Consider the following 22,253-nt stretch of genomic DNA (forward strand, 5'->3'; position numbering starts at 1 on the left):
ATTTTCGTATCTTCTGCGACGGGAAGCCCGGTGCGTTCGGTTTCACTTTGCTCCAATAGCATAGTTAGTGTATGAATCTGAGACATGCCCGGCAATCTCGTTCAAACTATTTGGCATTTGCGGCAAAACACTCGTTCTTCGCAACTCCAGTGCAATTCAATGACACTCTAGATCCAACCCGATATCGTCGAACCCAGCCCCCACCCAATAACCGCCTTCAATTGCCAATAACTGGTATTGCGTCAACACGTCAACATGCCCCCGTCTCCGGCCCTCCTGGCCGCCGGTAATATTCCACTGATCGGACGGCATAGCATATGGCCTGGAACAGGTCTGGAACAGGGAGGCCAGCGTATCCCGTTCGCTCACACTCGTCTGACACAAACTGGCCAGGCTTCATACGTATCTAAGCTTGTTTACAGTTGGATGATTATGAGTTTGTGGATAAGGCGTAAAGCAATTGGCACGCCTAATGTCATAAACAATAAGCATACAAGTTTTCGTATATGTACAGCAAATCTACGTATTGGCGTCGCCATTCCCCAACAGCAGTGTCCCGAGCCAATTCACCCTATAAATCATTATTACGATTTAAGAGTACAATCAGTAAACCTGATCGTCTCCCATCGCTATTACCAGCTTCCACCATAGGGAAGCCCAGAAATGTCACCGTCCGACCGGACACTCGTGGGAAATATTACGGAGCCCAGCGGTAGCTATTCTCTGCTCCCGTGACGTCAGCGCCGCACTATAGAAAAGGACGGGTCAACGAACAAATGGTGGGACGACCAATAATACCCGACAGATTCGGTGAGCGTGGGCGAAGCGCTGATTCCGCGAAATGAGCTAAATAAAGAACTATCCTAGAATATCTCCACAAAGGTGAACAGACCAGGATATTTATAACAGCATGTTCGCCGCTCGCCGGGCGTATGAATATGAGGCTGCTGCCTCGTATGTCTGCCTATGAGAGACTGGGTACACATTCGTAACCGCTATGTAGACGATAGACATGTTGGTTATTATTGAACCATGTTGCGATAGCAGGCCACTGATCAACCAACAATCTTGACGGTATCTGTTTATTTATAATCCTTGCACGACTTGCACTTATCTAGGTTACAGGTATGCGGACGAGCCCTCAGCCCCAGTACATGTATCAGTATCGCCGTGCAACAGAAGAATATCCAAGGGAACAGAACGAACGTGAGAAATTCAAAAGGCAAACGCCTATATCAAGGTATTCCTCGTCTACGATACGCTGAAATATATGCCGCGCAGATAAATGGGACAATGAGTAACAACAGTTTATGTGTTTGGATAGTTCCAGCTTGTTCAGAATTTAGAATTTCAACCAGAAGACGCCTTCCAAATGTGAATCAGAAAACGTCTTAGTATGTTTCTACATGTGCTGTTGTTACTCACTGTTATCATAAATGTCATCGTCTACATATATATACCATGGGATGGGCTAGTGCGCCAAATCCTAGCACAAGGTATACATTACAATGGCGTTCTTAATGAGAAAATTGCCAAGGGACGCCTGGAAAATCTCCGAATAATACCTAACACCGACATGGGCACGCTCTACAGACAACAAAACGGAACTTCTCGAAACTACCCCACCAATCGGGGATACCTACACTGTATGACCACCAATCTGTGGCCTTCTGCTGACGGCTCACCATCTACCGTGTATTTACCACTTCTACCATCCTCTACCGTCCCGAGAAGTCTGTATTGACCGGTTGCTAAGCACGCGTCCCTCCCGACCCCTGGATACACAAACGCTGACGCAACGTGACAGACAGGCGCGCTAACCGCTGAAAGCACTCTCTGCTGTCGGCGCATGCGCAGAACGTTCAGCACTGCCACTCCGCCGTCGCCGACAGAATAATGATATTCATAAGACACTCTCAAGCCGGAAACTAATCGAATACTTTAAGACGGGGAGAAGTTAGAGGACCCCGTTCAAAAATAGCCACACTTACATCCGACACGCGAGATGGCAGAAGACCTGCACATGGATGACATGCTTATCAGCGACCATCTAGATCTCAGCCAGAAAACCTCGATTCACACACGCATTGACAACCATTCGCCACAACACAATCGCGCACTGCCGCCCTCTCAACTGCTCCTCACATCCCATGCTGCTCATGACATCCCTCCCGCTCCTTTCAGATACCCACCCACCCCAGAGCGGCGACGCGGCGCCCCTCCTACTCACAACGTTTCAAATGTTCCAACCGACAGCACACCGCATGAACCACACGACGGCATCCGCCCCTCCCACCACTGACACATGCGCCACCACAGTCGTATCAAGACGATCCCAGACGCGTCTGTAGTGTCACCACCAGATGGAGACCAAACCGATCGAAGAGGTGTGTTGAAGAAGGCCTAAACCCACCGATGTCTTGACATAGCACAAGTCACCATGGAGTAATCTGATCGCACTGATGGTCGCAACAGGACATGGTCGTTTTAGCCCTCCAGATAGACTTCACACCTGGAGGCGACGGGACAGGCAGCGCGTCGTCCACGAGTCCGTCTTCTGGTGCTCTTTAGACGCTCTGGTATCCCCTCTGGCGGGCGCGCCGGCGTCCCACGATGTAGGCGATCAGAATAATGACCACGAGAGAGGCCAGAGCCACGCCGACGGCGATGGGCACGACGTCAGAGGTGGCCCGGTGGTCGGCAGAGCACACCAGCGCTGTCGGACGAATGGGGGGGGGGGGTGTCAGCGGTGTGTGTGTGGGGGGTGGGGTGGGGGAGGGGCGTGTTAGGGGGTCACGCATACAACGAGATGAACGGGAAGGAGGTGCAGTCAAAATGTAGCACACCACACGCAACTATGGCGAAATGGCAAACATCATCCGACGTGACAGCGGCCAACAAGACCGAGATGTGATAAAGGTGGTCTCCAAACATAACACAGATACTGCAACCAAAAACGACACAAAAAGACACGGCACGTAACCTCCGCAAAGAGCGGTTACAGATCGATGGGCAAGGATGGACTGTGGACAGGGTCAAAGATATTACACGGCATTTCCGTATCCGCGTCTGGAGAGGAAACACATCCAGTTTCATCGGGCAAACATCCCGAAGTAAGCTAAATAGCGATACACGAGAACATCCCAATTTCGTTAAAAAGTTGAGACACGAGGAAAGCGAAAAAGTTACATAATGCACCGAGCCATAAAAGAGGAACAATGATGTTATAAGAGATCCCCACGCCACGCGGGACATCTAATATGACCTGGCGAGTTTCGTGAACTTTAAACATAACACCGGCGGACTGCTGAGTCGTGTAAGGTCCCATCGATTTCAGTTTCATCGAACTTCGTCGAGCCGCTGCTGAGTCAGTCGCAGCACGGACACCGCCCTTAGCCCTACCACCATATCGGGGCAATAGTGCTAAACGTGTGAATAACGGGGCGACACAGAGAAAATAATGAGCAGGGTCACCAACACCCACTAGTGGGCTTGGTGTGCCAATGCCACCAATCTTACTTCAGCAGCGCTACCCATAACTTATTATGAGACGTGCTGGTGATCAAGTCAGACATTGCATATGCTAGCTGGATATGGTTAAAAAACGAGTATTTCTGGGTGGCTGTCTCCAATGGTAGTCACTAAACCTTAACGCCGATTCCCAGATGAGGCAGTCCTTGGATGTACTTTCCATTATTAATCCGTGTCAGGAGACTAGAGACTCGCCAGGTTTGTCATTGGACCATCTACCAATGGCTCGATGACTTAACTGATCAGCAAGAGCAAGGCGGTCCGGCGCTACAGCTCTAAACAAAACACGTTCGCTGTGGCGACCTATTTACTGCTGGCAGAGGACCTGCGGGGGAGGAGCAAGGGCAGAGCAGGGCGACTTTCACCGTGCGTTATGCGGGCCTCTGTGCGCTGTGGGCGGCCTGCCGGGTCAAAACTCTAGCCTGAGCACCTCTCATTTGCTGCTGACTATCACAAAACTGGAGTGGCAGTACGGTACGGTTCACTCAAACAAGCCACAATCGTATGCACAATCACGCCTAAGCAGCTGGCGGAGCGGTGGCGTTGAGGCCGTTCTGACTAACACCTGGCCAATAGAATCCCGTCACGGACAGTACATATTAGCCTTCGCAGACTGCTTTGGTGGGGTGCGGGGTGGCCGGGCTTCCCTGCAAAACCCCCCGAGGCGGGCAATCAGGGCCGCCGGCGCCGGGAAAAGGTCAAGGTCACGGTCGGACCGTCAATACAAGCGGCGTGGTTCGCGGCTGGGGATGCTGCGATAGAATAGCGGCGCCGGTAGTTATGTGGTACAGAGGAACTAAAGCCGAATAAAATTTGTCCGCACTCAGTCCTTGAATGCAGTAGGGATAACAATAAGGCTTCGCATATTCATGTCTCTTTCGCACAAGTGAACAGTCGTCGTTTCTATCAAAGCTTCAATATGCCAGCGATGCGCGCCCAGGCTCTCAACCCCGCATTCCCCAGCCCAACCACACGGTAAACCACTGTTGCAGTCACTGTTTCGACCTTTCACAAGTCTCAGCAGCCGCGCTGGTGCAGCGGGGTCGCTCTCCCTCGCCAGCCTCCCCCCACAACCCCTCGGTCCCCAGTGGGGAGAGGGATCAGCTGGGAGCCTGACCACACCGCCCCGCCACACAGGACCGGTTTAAGACCGACCTCCATGGCCCAGTCTGGTCTGAGTATGGTCGATAGCTACAGCTACCATCGCCAACACAGCTGTCCATCGAGCTGTGTGGCTGTCACGGACTCACCAGGAGTGGGGAGTGGCCGAGGGAGGGAGGGAGTCAGGGAGGGAGGGAGGGAGTCAGGGAGGAAGGGAGCGATCATCCGTCTGCCCACCCACGTGACCCAGGAGTGAGCGTCCCTGGGTTGACCAGTGACCAGTTCCATACTATAAACATTCTGAATCGCCGAGCGGCGCGTGGCGGCTGCAGTCCGAACAGACTCCAGCTCGATCTGGCCAATCTGGTATGACGCGTTTGGTGCAAGGCAGCGCTGGCACACTCATATACACAGCCAGTTCGCATTTCAGGAAACAGTGATGACTGGTGATTTTAATAGATTAGGCACGCGACCGTTCAGACACTTGGAAATACTGCTAAAATTTCGACTGAAGGCGTATAAAAATGACAAAATCGAGATGCTGAAAGATTGCAGTGCCGTAGCCAGTCCGCAGCAGTCGGCATTTGTACGCAGCAACAGAATACTGCGCCAGCACCACTCCAACATTCTGAGTCACCGCGGACGACCACTTCAATCAGCCTCGGGGCCACTGCGTCCGCAGCGACGCCAGCCCGGCCCGGTGAGTGCCTCTCGCGGCTCACAGGCCGGAGAAACACCATTGAGCCACCGGGAGCCGTGTCGCAACGGCGGGCGGTGAGCGGGCCGGCCCCGCTGCCGCTCGTCGCCGACAGAACCGGCCGGGCCGCGCCACAGTCGGGTCGATATACTCCGTATGTACGGGCGACTACAACAGCTGTTGGGTCCCAGTGCATAGACACGACTGGAAAATTAAACGAGAATAACTTCCGTTCCAAGTGATACCATATCTCGTTTATCATGGCGTAAATAAACCACCGCATCATTCCGGCTTTATGAAATAGGGTTTAGAAAGCCAACTGTGGATTCTGTGATGTATAATTTATCAAACTATGTTTGAAAAGTGAATCTAACAAAACCAAAAACACATCTCAATTCCGTCATATATGTGATCAAGCCTAACATCAGGCCAGTAAACTCCGCTCACCGGCACCGCACAATGCACATGCCGCCATTGGCCTGATGGTGCCAGTTACATCGGTGCTGGCAGAGTGCCAGGCCGTGTGGGGCGCGGGGACCCACGCCGGCAACTGCAGCTAACCACCCCTCCCGGCCCGGAGCGGCGCGTGGCAGGGGAGCCAGATGAGCCGGCTCTGTGCTTCTGATGCTTTATTTCAACAGACGGGTACGATATTTGAAGCCGTCGTGAAACTGGAGAATCTATGAAATAAGCCATACGGAACTGAAACGTCTGGAAACAATGATAAAGATCGATAAGGTCTCCGAGGGATCGGCCCAGATCGGCATCTGTGTAGCCTTATTCAGACGTGTTCTTGCGATAATTCAATTTATATTACAAGATAACAAATCAACTAATGGATGTTAGAAAGCTGAATACCAGTTGTAAAATCATTCCATTCTAATCCCTCTAAAGTATGTCTGGCTAACACAGTGAAGAGTAGGACAGATGGTATCACATGTTAAAATTTTCGATGTAAGCAAAAGGCCTGCCACTACCATTGGCTCAAAATATTTGATTCCCATACTTCAAGAAGATACTGCATTGACGACCTTTAGCGATCAAAATGTCGTTTTCCGCAACGATATCTTATCAGGGGGAATATGTATGCGACGACTTCAACCGCATATGCCCGAAAAACAACAACTGACTTTTGACCTCATACAAAACTCCCAAATAAAGACCTTACACTGAAACCTCACGCAAACACAAACATACAACTCACACAAACACACCTCACAAAAACACACACCTCACACAAACACAATCCTCACAAACACAAACTTTACACACACATAAAACCTTACAAACGCGTTCACATAAACGTCATTTGATCTCACCGTCCACAGAAACCTCCATTCGACTTCACAGCTCACGCAAACCTCCAGTTGGCAAAGTTTCAACCGTCCACTTCCCCGAGGTTTAATCCCCAGCGCCCCATCAGCACATTTCAATCAGATACCCTCTTCTCCCCCCGGCCGTCCCGGCAGCTCCGCCACTCACGTGTGGAGAACTTGGTGGTGTTGGCGGTGCGGTAGGCCTCCAGCTGGGTCTCCAGCATCAGCAGCTCGCCCGAGCTGCCGTCCTCGCCAGAGCTGCCGTCATCAACCAGCAGCTGGAACGGCTGCTTGCTCATGCACCGATAGCTGGTCTTGTTGGACAGCGAGATGGGCTCGGAGAAGTTGACACGCAGGTTCAGCGCGGCTGCCGACGGAGACGAGAGGGGCGGGGTCAGGCGGGTCGATAGTTCCCACATCCGCACATCTGTTTGCAAGAAACTAAGTCCCCAACTGTGATTGGGGATGACGAGCGTCTGTTTAGTTAGGTAAATTGGGAGTCGGCCAGTTACATTATACATAACTCCTCACCATAACTACGTATTCTAGCGAACGACGCCAAAAGAGCTGTCATTTATTCCCTCATAATACGAAGCGGAATTTTCGAAAAAAGCCCCATTTGTAAGCAGCTAAAATGATCGGTTTTCATCAAACCCAAAGTTCCGCCCTCCCGCCGCCTCCAGTTGAAGCCCCTGCCCGGCGCACCCCGTCGCTTGCTCGTCCCTGCTATGCTGTTTTTGCCCACGCGTCTGCGCCGCAAGTGAGCCAAACGCACGGACAAAAAGTACCGGGACAGTCGCTTCGACCTGGTACCGCCATCCGGCCTAACGACAAGAACTGTCACAAGAGCCGTCTGCCGGTGACCTGAGGCAGCCTCCGAGGTCATTGCAGAGGTCATCGGTCCTCCTAGAGCGACCCAGTCACATCACAAGGGCAGACACGGGATGACAGAATTTGATGGTGAAATATTCAGGAACGTCGGTCAATCTTCAATTCATTGCTCAGCTGAGGTCTCACATGTGATGTCTCAGTTGCACACGGTACATATCAGTTATTTTTCCAGTAATGGGTAGACTTTAAATACACCATGATCATTTCTAGCATTACAATACAGAAGCAAAATCAGAGAAAATAATAGTAAAATCTTATTAATCAGACAGTCAGCATTGTATTTATCAATGCAGTACTGCATGCTTTCGTCTACTCAGTGACATGTTTAAACTGATTTGTTTATAAGGCCAGAGAGCAGGGGCGACCACACTACGTCTAGTGTATTTGTTAATGAAGATAACATCACAAAACGACGGAGCCCTGGCGTAATCAAGGCCAGTGTCAAAATGTCCGTCCAGTGATCTGTCTGAGGCAGCAGTGCCCGTGGCGCTTCAGGACGTTCTACGTTCAACCAGGAACGGTCTCTTCTCTAGGTCAAGGATTTCGACACTAAGTTCAGTAGTTTTCCACTTTCAATCGCAATGAAACGCAATAAGAACTTGATGATCCATCAACGGCAAGCTGATGGTAAGCACAAATCATCTACAATATGGAGCAAAATTTTGCTCCATGTTGCACAGACACATTACGTGACAACCACTGCAAGTTTAGTGTAGCAGCCATACCACATTGTCTCATCGACTAATGCAGCTAGCCTATATCACCATGTCAGTCGAACGACCATCGGCCCCCCACTGTCGGTCCAAACTAACCGGCACCGTTAAAGACAGCTCCTACCCCATATATCCCCTTCATCAGCCTCTGACAGCCCATCTCAGGAGTGATACCAGCCATCCTGTACTGGTGGCCAGCCATGGAGGTCAGCGCAGTACCTACCGGCACTCGGCAGTTCTAACTTCTAGGCGGTTATTATGACACGGTGAGACCACTCGGCAGTTACACAGGCGGTTATTATAACACATCAGCCGTTGGCACGCATGACTGCAACAGCGATGTGCGCGTAGTGCTCCCTGTACCTACTGCTTAGTAATATTCACATCAGCAGTATGCTGATAACAGGGCTTGTGAAAATAACCGAACCGCAATCTGTAGGGGGGGCTCGGGCCGGTCCTTTTGGCCTTTCGCAGCCTCCCCTCTGATTGTATTACTACTACTCTACATGATGTCCGTGTTAGGCTGAGACGTCTCCCAGCCTGTGCCCGACTGCCACTCGGGCCACGTACATCCCAATGTCTAATACTAACTATTTTACGTTAAGTTACAATGCATCGTGGAACCAGTGAGAATCACTCCGCCATTTTGAGGCACACCGCGGTTGGTAGCGCGCCCTTATGGGTTTAGGAGTGAAGCTCCTGGCCATTGATGACTTTACTAATGAACCGATAAAGTTAGACTCCGCTCAATCACCGTTCTCCTCCGACTCATCCCGTTACCAAAAGCATCTGGTCAATTTAACGCCCCTTTTATTGTTCATAATTTCGCAATGTGTTCATAACGGACTGCGCTGATTTAACGTTATCATTTTAGAAGCTATTTCCTACCGCGAACGCAGTGTCTACCCTAACAATACCCTAACGCCACGCATGCTAACCTAACCCTCCACCCGCTTGCTCCTACCTATCTATGGGATGTGCCTTGAGCCCGCACAGCATCCCTGCGTAGTCGGAACCTACCTTCGAGCCAGCTTACCAGCAGCGTGGTTGTGGTCGGGTCCAGCGTTGCAGCCTGGTCGGCGTACAGGCACTGGCCCCGTTCTCACTCCCCGCTGCGATTATATACTCGCCCGAAGGTGGATAAGTCCTGTCACCCGGTCTGAGGCTAAAATCGATCGGGCGACAGTGACTTACGGTTCTGACTACGCTGACCTCGACGTGTTCCTAAATGTCAAAAGGCGAGCGAAAATGAACATACCGCGATACACGAATTTCTAGCGTTACATCGTATATAAACTAAATGTCAAAAGGCGGGCGAAAATAAACGTACCGCGATACACCTTAATAAGCATACCGCGACACACCTTACATAAAGAACATACCGCGATACACGAATTTCTAGCGTTACATTTTATATAAACCAAAAGGCGGGCGAAAATAAACATACCGCGATACACCTTAATAAACATACCGCGACACACCTTACATAAAACATACCGCGATACACCTTAATAAACATACCGCGACACACCTTACATAAATGCCCCCCTCTTTGGGCCTGGGGTTAAATCCCCTTACTTTGGGGCGGCTCGGCAATCCGTTTTGTAGCGTCGTTGTGGGCTGCAGCAGAAGTGTTCTTTCCAAGCGTCATCAGCTTCCGCAGCGTTTCTGTTTGCGCAACGGTCACGCTCCGCAGCAGCCTTTCGCTTTCGTATACCGGCACGACCTCTTTCGCGACGGCACCGCGACGGTTCCTTTCGCGACGGCACCGCGACGGTCCCTCTCACCGCGGCATCAGCTTCCGCAGCTTCACGACCTCTTCTTTCGCGACGGCACCGCGACGGATTCTTTCTGCAGCATCAGCATCCGCAGCTTCGTTGTACCTCAACCTCTTCGGCACGACTTCCTCTTCCGCGACGGTCTCTTTCTCTCTCGGCGACATCAGATCGACGGCACCGCGACGGATTTTTTCTACATCATCCGCTGCTTCGTCGTACCTCAACCTCTTCGGCACGACTTCCTCTTCCGCGACGGTCTCTTTCTCTCTCGGCGACATCAGATCGACGGCACCGCGACGGATTCTTTCTACAGCATCAGCATCCGCAGCTTCGTCGTACCTCAACCTCTTCGGCATGTCTTCCTCTTTCGCGACGGTCTCTCTCTCTCTCGGTGACATCAGATCGACGGCACCGCAACGGATTCTTTGTACAGCATCAGCATCCGCAGCTTCGTCGTACCTCAACCTCTTCGGCACGACTTCCTCTTCCGCGACGGTCTCTTTCTCTCTCGGCGACATCAGATCGACGGCACCGCGACGGATTCTTTCTACAGCATCAGCATCCGCAGCTTCGTCGTACCTCAACCTCTTCGGCACAACTTCCTCTTCCGCGACGGTCTCTCTCTCTCTCGGCGACATCAGATCGACGGCACCGCGACGGATTCTTTCTACAGCATCAGCATCCGCAGCTTCGTCGTACCTCAACCTCTTCGGCACGACTTCCTCTTCCGCGACGGTCTCTTTCTCTCTCGGCGACATCAGATCGACGGCACCGCGACGGATTCTTTCTACAGCATCAGCATCCGCAGCTTCGTCGTACCTCAACCTCTTCGGCACGACTTCCTCTTCCGCGACGGTCTCTCTCTCTCTCTCTCGGCGACATCAGATCGACGGCACCGCGACGGATTCTTTCTACAGCATCAGCATCCGTAGCTTCGTCGTACCTCAGCCACATCTGCACGACTTTCTCTTCCGCGACGGCACCGCGACGGTATCTCTCTGTGACATCAGCTTCCGCAGCTTCATCGCGCCTTATTCACCTCGGCACGACCTCTTGTTCCGTGACGGCACCGCGACGGTTTCTCTCTGCGTCTCCCTCTGCGGCGTCAGCTCCCGCAGCTTCATCGTACCTCAACCTTCTTGGCACGACTTCCTCTTCCGCGACGGCACCGCGACGGTTTCTCTCTGCGGCATTAGCTTCCGCAGCTTTATCGTACCTCATCCTCCTCGGCACGACTTCCTCTTCCGCGACGGCACCGCGACGGTATCTCTCTGCGGCATCAGCTCCAACAGCTTCATCGTACCGCAACCTCCTCGGCACGACTTCCTCTTCCGCGACGGCACCGCGACGGTTTCATCTGCGGCATCAGCTTCCGCAGCTTCATCGTTCCTCAGCCACATCTGCACGACTTTCTCTTCCGTGACGGCACCGCGACGGTATCTCTCTGTGACATCAGCTTCCGCAGCTTCATCGCGCCTTATTCACCTCGGCACGACCTCTTGTTCCGTGACGGCACCGCGACGGTTTCTCTCTGCGTCTCCCTCTGCGGCGTCAGCTCCCGCAGCTTCATCGTACCTCAGCCACCTCTGCACGACTTCCTCTTCCGCGACGGCACCGCGGCGGTTTCATTCTGCAGCATCAGCCCCCGCAGCCTCTCCTTCGTCCACATGTCCCTCAACATCGTGCTGCGGCGTCCACTACTGCAGCATCATGGCGTTTCCGCAGCATCGGCATCCCCGCGCGGCATCTCGCTTTTGCAGCGTCATCATGTCCTGCAACACTGGCTTTCATTCCGCACATCACTTGCTTCTACCAGGCATCTATCGGTCCTGCAGCCTCGGCAATCATTCCATGCATCACTCGTTTACGCAACGTCTTCGTGTCCTGCAGCATTGGCAGCAGTTTCCGCAGCGGCATTTCTTTCATCGTTTGTATTCGGTGCGACAGCTTGGCTAGCGGCACAGCAGCTTAGGATTCGATGCGACGTTGAGCTTTAGCTCGGTTGCGTTGGGGCTTCACCCGGTCCTCGTTCTTGTTGACTGCCGCCAGATGGATGTATGCGATACCGGTGGCGTTCCCGAACGTCACATGGGCGCACCAGGGATCAGATAGCAGTGTAGCTCGGCGCTTCGTCCTCCAGGATGGTGCTGCCGTCGATTGATTGGGTGGCTTCCTTACTTGCACGTTTCCGCAACATCTTGTCCTGCAGCGGCGTTCGCCTTCGCAGCCGCCTCGGCCGTTTTGCGTAGCATCCGTTCCTGCAGCGTCATCGTGTCCTGCAGCATGAGCTCTCTTTCCGCGCGGCATCAGCCTCCGCAGCGTCACCATTTGCGGTTCGCCGCGGCAGTTCGGCTTGCGGTGCAGCTCAGGATTCGACGCGACTTGAGCTTTGGCTCGGACGCTTTGGGACTTCACCTGGTGGTACTCGTTGCTGTTGTCGGTTGCCAAGTGGACGCATGCGATACAGGTGGTGGTCCTGACCGTCACCCGGGCTCACCAGATGGCAGTGTAGCTCGGCGTGTTGTTTCCAGGATGGTGCTGCCGTAGTTGCTTAGGTGGACACACGGCAGCGTCCGCGGTGTCCTCGTTGCCGCCACAGCAGCAGCAGCGTTCGCAGCGTCATCACGTTCTGCAGCTTTGCCATGTCTTTCCGCACGGCATCCGCTTGTGCATTCGGGTGCAGCAGCTGGGGCCTGCGGCGCTGCAGCTCAGGCCTGTTGCGATTTCGGAGCCCCTGGGGCGGGCGTGGTGCCGTCGGCTTGGTTGCTTGGGCTCGGGGCGTTATCTGGTGCCCGTCGCTCGGTGATTGCCGTCAGTCGGATGGGTACCATCCAGGTGGCGCTCTGGTCGGCCCACGGGCTGACCAGTTGGCAATGTAGCCTTGTGGGTTGCGCCTCGGGATGTCTCAGCCGTCGGTGACCGGTTGAGCGGCCGGTGCTGCGGGGTCGGTCCGCCGTGGTTGTTCGTCTGATCGTCGCCGTGCTTGCCGCCGTGGTCGTTCATTTGATCGCCGCCGTGCTTGCCGCCGTGGTCGTTCATCTGATCGCCGCCGTGCTTGCCGCCGTGGTCGTTCATCTGATCGCCGCCGTGCTTGCTACCTCCCGGCACCGCGGATGACTCGAGGGTTTGGACGGAGGTAGTCCCTGCCAGTGCGGTACGACGCACCGGAGATGTTCGGCATGCCATTAGCGCCCCGGGCCCGTTCGCCCCTTTGCTTGTCCTCCGTCACTGCTGTCCGGGTCACCGCTGGCCTGCCAGCATACTGTGACATACACTCATGCAACTGCACGTACATTGTCTCAGCCGTAAGCGCCACGTATGACGGTATTACGACGGCAATTTCCCTACATCCACACAAACATACATGGCGACATACACAATACATACATACCTACATACCTACATACATACATACATAGATACACACATACATAGTCACATACATCCCCGTTACAATTTTACATATTGGCATTCATGCAGATGTAAGTTCGATCTACATGCAGTCAAATTTCATACCTATAGTCTTCCAGTTACCAGAGACATTTCTACATGGTGTCGTAAAGCATGTTTGTTGCCACTACATCTATTGGGCGTAGTGTTTGTCCACTGGTCGTGAATTAGGCAGGGTTTTACATCCATGTGTCAAGCTAGTGTATTCATTTTGCGAAATCTGATTTCGCTAATTGGAGGTCACAAAAGGATGCACGAAGGTGAATCCCAAATCGATACCAGCCGGGATGAAGCCAAAGGGTAGCCTCTGGGTAGTTAAACTTCGGCAGTTCGCCGGGGTCGTTCTTGTTATCCATCACGGCTGGCACGACCGGTCTGATCTCCCAAATAGCCATCCCAATTTGCACTGCTTTGGCCGGATCGAAACGAGCATTTGGAACACTGGGGCTTTGTCTCATCGAAGATAGCAGCACGCTGCCATTACATGTGTCAAATCGGGTATTCATGGTTACAGCAACAGGCCTATTGCTCCAACACCATTATAAGTGTGGCGGCAGCTTGCAAAATGTAATAGCAGCGTGGTAGCATTGTAACATTTCCCTGTGATAGAAATTGAGGCCAAAGCTATTGCTTACCTTTGACGTTGATAGTTTCATTTCATTAAATTAAGTTGGTTGGGGTTCTCCCCATAACTAAATAATTGCCTTAAGATGTACTGTATACTCACCCTTTAGAGGGAATATTTCCCAATATGATTTGGTGAAGTAAATTTACATTATAGAAAGAATGAAGGATTGTTCCAGTTTTAAACAGTCATTATGAATTGAAATTTTAAACGCCAACATAGTTGTAGACATAAAGCGCTGTACTTCAGTCTTTTGAAAGGGATCATAATTCGGCCAATATAGATCCCATAAACCGTGTCCGCAGTGACCATTGAGAGACCATTATCTGGGCGGATTTACATTCCTTATTATTTCGTCCGTTGCGGTGTCGGGATGGATACTCTGGCCGCTGTGGTCACTTGTTGCCAACTTTTGACAATTGCGAAAAGAAAGCATATCATAAAGTAGCGCAACGTTTAAAATAAAGTTAAGATACAAATTTCCACTTTTCAAGCCACAACTGTTTTTTTTTTTTTTTAAGCATCTACGACGCTTTATTGCCTTATCATCGTGGTCAGATCCAACCGAACCGAGTGACGTCTTATTTATTGATTTATTGCCTTTTTTAATTACAGGACCGCCTTATCTTTCTATGTTGGTCCTTTCTTCATTTCTCTGACAGGCTGACGATTGAAGGCGGGTGTCTTCTAAAAGCTACCATTACAAATAAAAGGGCTGTTACTCTGAGCACTCTTTGCAACAGGGGAAGCAGGGCAGGGTGATGGAAGTGATGATCCGAATCCCATTGCACCCTATAGCTAAACACAACTGGGCGAATGAGACGGAGTGCATACAGCCCGGCAATGTATGCCCTTGTGGCTTATTTAAGCATTTATAACGTTAGTTAGGCTGGACACATAATAAGATAAAAGATAGAATTACGATGGTTATGCCCAGGTAAATAGCTTTACGTGTGTCCTAGCTTGTGAAAGTGAAACGAGAATGTTGAATAGCAGCCGAATAGATGTATGAAGATACGGCTTTTACGGTTCTATCATAACTGTTTTTCTCGAGATCCACGCATTTTTAATGATTCGACAGCCTTTTTTATAACAGTTTTGTTTGTTTGTCATGGCTGTAACCTTCACACCTATGATTTCTGGTTGAAAATGTTATATTTTGTCAGTTAGCCCATAGCCTCTGGCTTCGGGACTGTAACTTTGATGAGAGAGAAAATTTGCGGATTGTCGACAGTGGGGCGCCCCCCTGTCTGAAAACTAGACTGCTTCTTTATTGCAATCAGTTGATGATGCATTCATAGGTACCTACTGTCATAATGCCATTGTTACACCATTAGGTAGTCCATTTGCGCCTCTGCGGGCAATTGCCATGGTCGCAATTCACATAAATTGATGTAAGTGTTGTTCCTAAAAGCGTGGCATCCCTCATACAGATACTGAAGGATGTTTACCTACTTTAGTTACATAATGAAAAACGGACTCTTGTTTGAAGATGTCTCTCTGAAAATGACAGATGTATCGCCAATTTATGGCCAATGTTTCAAAATACTGCAAAGGCTAAGAAAAGTCGTAATATTGCTGACGGCGCAATGAGTTTCTAGAGGTTTGATCATAAAAGGTACTTCCCAGTGGTCAATATTGTTTTCTTAAATAAACTACTATACTATATATGCCATTGAATTAGTGGTAACGTTGGTGGGCCGTACAATAAATATGCAAGCATATTCAATATCTTTGGACATTCAGTGGATAGGTAATTTTTGCTAGTTCCTACCGAAATTTTATCAGCTTTGTCCGATCTAAATGCATCGCTATGGGGAATAACGTCTTGTGCCGCCATGTTGACTGTAGTGTATAGCGTCGACGACGTATATTTGACCCGTTGAACTCTATTGATTTCCGATGCCCGACCACTCGACTGACAGCTGACCGATTACCAGTGACAGCTAACTCGGCGAGAAAACGTGTACTTTAGTGCACTGGGCGACCGTTTCAAGTCTGAATTTTATGTTATTTGCACAGCATGGCCGTGCGCTCCTGCCGACGCCCGACACCCAAAATGAGCTGTCACAGAATTTTCTCGCACCCGTCCCAGGTTTCAGTTTTGCCTCGGTCTGGTGAACCGGCCGCTATATTGCGTAGACATATTATGCCAGTACAATATGGGTCGCGCGGGCGGTAGATAGTTGATTAAACGGACCTCACTAACGGGATATTTCCCGCAGCATTTTACATTGATTGTGCCAAGTTGGCACTTAAAAAACTATCCTTTTTGAATCTGGTAAATCTAAATGTTTAGAAAATCTGCAAAATTTAAACCAATCAGTTCTGATATTACTTTGAAACAAGGTATTTGATATTTATCCGTTGTTATCGCAATGGTTATTGCTTTGACGTTGATCGCTATAACACGATTAAAATGAGCGGTAATAATTAAGTGGGTAAAGCCCAATAATACATCAGCATCGTATAAGTTCTAAACGCATTCTCTTATCGTTGTTTTAATTTCAGTGCTTTCGTTTATGTTTTTACTGGTTTTACATAGATTCTTGACACGTAAGATTTAACCAACTTCCTTTTGATCTCTTACGTCCCTTTTCCAATTCCTGGCTATCCAACATAGGCATCGATCAATGATTCGATTAGAGTTTGTGTTCCGCCATAGAAATAACCATCAGGAACGTTCAGGATACGTAGAAACAATACATACACTACTATCGTTCTTCAGTCGCCGAGCAGTGTTGGTCGCAAAAGCCGGCGATTCGCCCCTGGGCTGGTGCTAGTGTCACCGCTCGCATTGCATTTAGCATCAGGCCTGCAGCGCAGGGCGCCGATGTAAATCTGAAATTCGCTTCGGCCGGCGCCGCTTGAATATTATAAAAGAAGGGTATGTCAGAGCTTTATTAGGGAAAATTTGATCCGAAAGAAAAGTTCCGATATGAGACACTATTGATTACGGCACATGTCATATTTTATGACATATTAAATATATTTACTTTATGAATAAAATACCTATAACAAAATATACATAATCATATCAGTAATACATACCTTTTGCAATCGATCATCCTGTGTTTTCTTTGTGCATTAAATAGGTACCTAAATCTACATATGGTCTCAGTCACAATCTGACACATTACACCCAGATGGTAATAAGCTGATAGTTTTACTTATAACTATGTGTTCATAAGTAAATACATACATGCTTTTTGGAGTTCTTCTCTATGTCAAACAGGAATACTACAGTTGAAACTTTGTAAAAGGCAAATCGTATGCCAACTGGCACCTGACAGTTCGCACTTTCAATTTGCAACAGGTTGACCACGAATGACTGACGTGAGACGTGGTTCTGCATCTGACAGTTTGCAACAGGTTGACCACGAATGACTGACGTGGGACGTGGTTCTGCATCTGACAGCCCATATGGTTGACTGATGTGTTTTGCATCGGACAACCCATATGCATGGGTAATTGACGTGTTTTGCATCGGACAAGCCATATGGCTGACTGACGTGTTTTCACATTTGTACGCACTAGATGTCGATCTCTCAAATTCACGCCGCGATTACCATAAATCTTTTTACGATCATCACCAATATATTAATTTGGTACCAAGAGTATATTTCACCAAAGCTTATAAGCCGGAATTTACTCCTTACCATTTATAAGCCGCATGCCCACTATGTATGATTTGATTTGACATAACCTCTGGCCCTATTGGTATATGGTAATTTTAACTTGCAACCAGCCAGATTGTTTGTAGGTAAGATCGATATTATGTGGCCGGTATTGCATCTTTTATCAAATCATGTCTCTAGTTTGTTTATTCCCGGAAAGAATGATACTTTCACTTTGGCAAAATAAGATTAATGACGGTCCATAGGTAAATCACAATATCTTATTATTGAAATAAGCGCGTTCGCAAAACATTTGATTGTCGAAAACAGTTTGAAAGTGATTGTAGCACACGATTGAGAAATTACGACCTTTTGTATACTGAATATCTTTATTAAACGTTGGTGATTATTGCTTATAACTCTGATTTTGTTTTACTGCAAACTTCATTTGTTTGTGAAATAGGTCATTTTACGCGATAATCATGCGCTATTTTCGGGCGATTCTGAGAATGAAAGATAGCAGTCACATAGTTAAATCAATAGCAATATTGGAGCTTTACATTTGTACTAGTGTTATTCTGCAGGCATCGTGAGACACATTTAACGAATTTATCCCCTTCATAAGCCGAATATTGACAAATTGCAACCTTCGATTCTATACTCTTAATTGCATGATGAGACCGTCAACTTCTGAATAAAACCCTTCAATAATCGTAGTACTTTTTGTGAAAGTTTTGTCGAAATGCCCACAAAATGCTTATACCTTTTTTTACAAACATTGATAGCCGGTACGCCATTCTCACGGTGATTCTGTGATAGCAGATAGCAATTTACAGTCGTGGTTTATGATTCTACAAATTTTCTACAAATTTTTGAAATTACAACCAATGACAAACCCTTTTCATGCTTCAAATATTAACGAATCTTACGTTCATTTTTTTATGTTCATATTTTAACCGAATTATCAAACGTTATATCCAATCATAATTAGGGGGAAATTTCATGATTGCTATGAAATACACAACCTTTTTTTACAATCTTTTTGATCAATTAGGTTATATGATTTGTCATCTGAAATTCATTTGGCAGATCTTTATGACCCAGCCGTTATAGTTCATTGGGTGATTAAACATTGTATCGAAATCAAATTGAGTTTTTCCGATAATTTAGGATCTTTCGCGACTGTGACGTTGAATGAACACAATATACTCTACCTTATTGTAATTTGTCGTGAAGGCGTTATAGCTGAGTTACGCTACATATATGTAATCTCATATCTTTATGACTAAGTCCTTTTCTTTGATTGGATGGTTTGATAACATGATTGAACCTAAATCAAATTTTAGTCTCTCAATAATCGAAAATTTCCGCGACTGTTAAGTTGAAAAGTACACACATACTTCACCTCATCCTAATTTGTCACAGAGGACATAATAGCTGATCACGATAAATCAAATCAAATTAAGTCTTCCAATAATTGAAAATTTTCACGACTGTTTGGTTGAGAAGTACACCTGACGCTTCACCGTATCATAATTTGTCAGTTGTCACAAAAGCAATAATAGTTGATTCACGTTAAAGCAAGTGTCATATTCTCATCGCAATTTTGAAAATGGAACGGCGAGCAAAACATTGGAACCCAATACATGCATCATCCGTACATTTAAAGTTCTATGCAATACAAAGGTATAATCCAAATGAATTATTTTAAAGGGAAGGCAATAACTTAACCAAGTATATACATTATTGAGATAAGATCAAAATGAGTTAATGTATTTGAAATGCGCACATTACTGAATTAATCAAATTGGGCCTCCCGATAATCGTAAATAATGTGAACGTTACGTTTGAGATGGGAATTTTCATTTTTCATTGCATGCTAAGTTCAGGCGTATCCTTCACTTTCGCTCAACATAGGTACTCACAATTTACTCAACTTCAGATAGGCATTGTCCATTCAATATCAACATTCTCACAACTCGCATTCCATTTTCATTCTTTCATTCAGCATGCACTCTCCATTCTAGAGATGCATCATTCATTCATTTAACATACTCGCATCAGCTCGAGATACTTTTTCCTTTTCCATTTACACTTAGCGACTAACATTCTGCACTCTCCCTTCTCACAAATATCACTCGTCATTCACACTTAAAGTTTTCATTGTTTCTCATTTTTATTGCAGTCATAGCAAGCTTTTGCCTAACAATTTTGGCTGCTGGTCTGGCTCGATTGTTCCTAGAAGTTCGGATATTGAGCGGAGTAAATTTAATAAATTTAAAATAATGGCACATCAACCGTTCTTTCAAGATTCATTCGATTGTTGCGACTTACTATCAGCCGATCGATTTTTACAATTTATGATTTACAAAATCTCGTACTGAACACGCGCGCTGGATTTACTGTGGGCCGTCTCGCCAAATGCAGTTTAAGTCTTACGTTAGCGTCGTACCCCATACCAAGATCCTATTACTCAGGATTAAATGAAAAACGTTTTTACGACTTACTGTTAGCCGTTTGTTTACACAGTTTAAGATTTACAAAACCACGTACTAACAAGCGCTTCGGAGTTATTACGGCAGGGCGTTTCATTAATGCAGTTTAAGTCTTACGTAATGGCGTGCCTGGCCAACCGGATGAAAAACGTTGTTCACTCGAACTTCACTTGAAAGAACGTTTCCCGGCCGATGAGCACCATTTATGTAGGGGGGGCTCGGGCCGGTCCTTTTGGCCTTTCGCAGCCTCCCCTCTGATTGTATTACTACTACTCTACATGATGTCCGTGTTAGGCTGAGACGTCTCCCAGCCTGTGCCCGACTGCCACTCGGGCCACGTACATCCCAATGTCTAATACTAACTATTTTACGTTAAGTTACAATGCATCGTGGAACCAGTGAGAATCACTCCGCCATTTTGAGGCACACCGCGGTTGGTAGCGCGCCCTTATGGGTTTAGGAGTGAAGCTCCTGGCCATTGATGACTTTACTAATGAACCGATAAAGTTAGACTCCGCTCAATCACCGTTCTCCTCCGACTCATCCCGTTACCAAAAGCATCTGGTCAATTTAACGCCCCTTTTATTGTTCATAATTTCGCAATGTGTTCATAACGGACTGCGCTGATTTAACGTTATCATTTTAGAAGCTATTTCCTACCGCGAACGCAGTGTCTACCCTAACAATACCCTAACGCCACGCATGCTAACCTAACCCTCCACCCGCTTGCTCCTACCTATCTATGGGATGTGCCTTGAGCCCGCACAGCATCCCTGCGTAGTCGGAACCTACCTTCGAGCCAGCTTACCAGCAGCGTGGTTGTGGTCGGGTCCAGCGTTGCAGCCTGGTCGGCGTACAGGCACTGGCCCCGTTCTCACTCCCCGCTGCGATTATATACTCGCCCGAAGGTGGATAAGTCCTGTCACCCGGTCTGAGGCTAAAATCGATCGGGCGACAGTGACTTACGGTTCTGACTACGCTGACCTCGACGTGTTCCTAAATGTCAAAAGGCGAGCGAAAATGAACATACCGCGATACACGAATTTCTAGCGTTACATCGTATATAAACTAAATGTCAAAAGGCGGGCGAAAATAAACGTACCGCGATACACCTTAATAAGCATACCGCGACACACCTTACATAAAGAACATACCGCGATACACGAATTTCTAGCGTTACATTTTATATAAACCAAAAGGCGGGCGAAAATAAACATACCGCGATACACCTTAATAAACATACCGCGACACACCTTACATAAAACATACCGCGATACACCTTAATAAACATACCGCGACACACCTTACAAATCCCGCATTAGTTTTGAGTGCAGCATGATGTATTAAGATGCCTCTTTTCGGCATTGGCTCCATTCTGAGGCACAAAACCCAGCCGGTGCTAGAGCACGAACTGGGCACGTGCCCCCCCCCCCCCCCAAGAAGCCTGTGACGCCTCGCCTCGTGGGACTGACAAAACAAATGTTTGGGGTTGAAAAGTGTGTGTTTGTGAGGGGGCTGAGACCAGTGCCCAAGGATGTGATATTTCACAGTGACCAGAATGCACACACAGCAAGTTCTTATGCGCAGCGGGGTGTTCTAAACGCAAAGCCAGTTTTGAGTTACCACATAGTTGAGATGTTAAAGGTAGACTGTCACCTTTTTTTTACTTACCGGTTTTCGTAAGAGGTGCCCGCCCTCACCACAGATGTCCAGTCCATTTTCCGTTATCCTCACCCTGTAACGCGCAATCGCCTCCCAAAGTTCCATTTGATGCCATCTTTTTCGCCGGTGAAAATGCTCATCACTACGATAGCATGTATGACACTTTTCATTACATTTTGGCATCATAGAGATTCATTGTTATTTTTCTTGAATGTTGTGACAAATTTCGTAATACCAATATTAATTTCAACAGCAAAGACGTACATTTAGCAAATTAATGTTGAAGGTTTCCTAGTATACTAGCATGAAGAAAGGCCGATCTCTTAGCATTGTGAAGGATTTCAGGGAAAGGAAAAACTTTGTCGATTTTAATTAAG

The 22,253-nt window shown here is 48.2% G+C and overlaps 1 protein-coding gene and 1 long non-coding RNA gene across 2 annotated transcripts in view; both read right to left on the reverse strand.

The window, feature by feature from the left end:
* Positions 1–1,068: 1,068 nt before the first annotated feature.
* LOC122392103 (uncharacterized protein KIAA0754-like) overlaps positions 1,069–22,253 on the reverse strand; it is a 39,915-nt gene continuing 18,730 nt past the window's right edge. Inside the window, exons 4-5 of the mRNA XM_043386630.1 lie at positions 6,812–7,012; positions 1,069–2,716 (exon numbers count right to left, since the gene is read on the reverse strand). Coding sequence (XP_043242565.1) covers positions 2,568–2,716; positions 6,812–7,012 — 350 coding nt within the window. The 3' untranslated portion in view covers positions 1,069–2,567. The remainder of the gene's footprint in view (positions 2,717–6,811; positions 7,013–22,253) is intronic.
* On the reverse strand, positions 9,043–21,516 carry LOC122392106. The gene is made up of 2 exons (XR_006258458.1): positions 21,255–21,516; positions 9,043–9,756 (listed from the first exon to the last, which is right to left on the reverse strand). It is a non-coding gene; the product is annotated as an uncharacterized LOC122392106 (long non-coding RNA).

The sequence above is a fragment of the Amphibalanus amphitrite genome, unplaced genomic scaffold (assembly GCF_019059575.1).
Source record: "Amphibalanus amphitrite isolate SeventyFive unplaced genomic scaffold, NRLGWU_Aamphi_draft 000469F_arrow, whole genome shotgun sequence".
Lineage (NCBI taxonomy): Eukaryota > Metazoa > Arthropoda > Thecostraca > Balanomorpha > Balanidae > Amphibalanus > Amphibalanus amphitrite.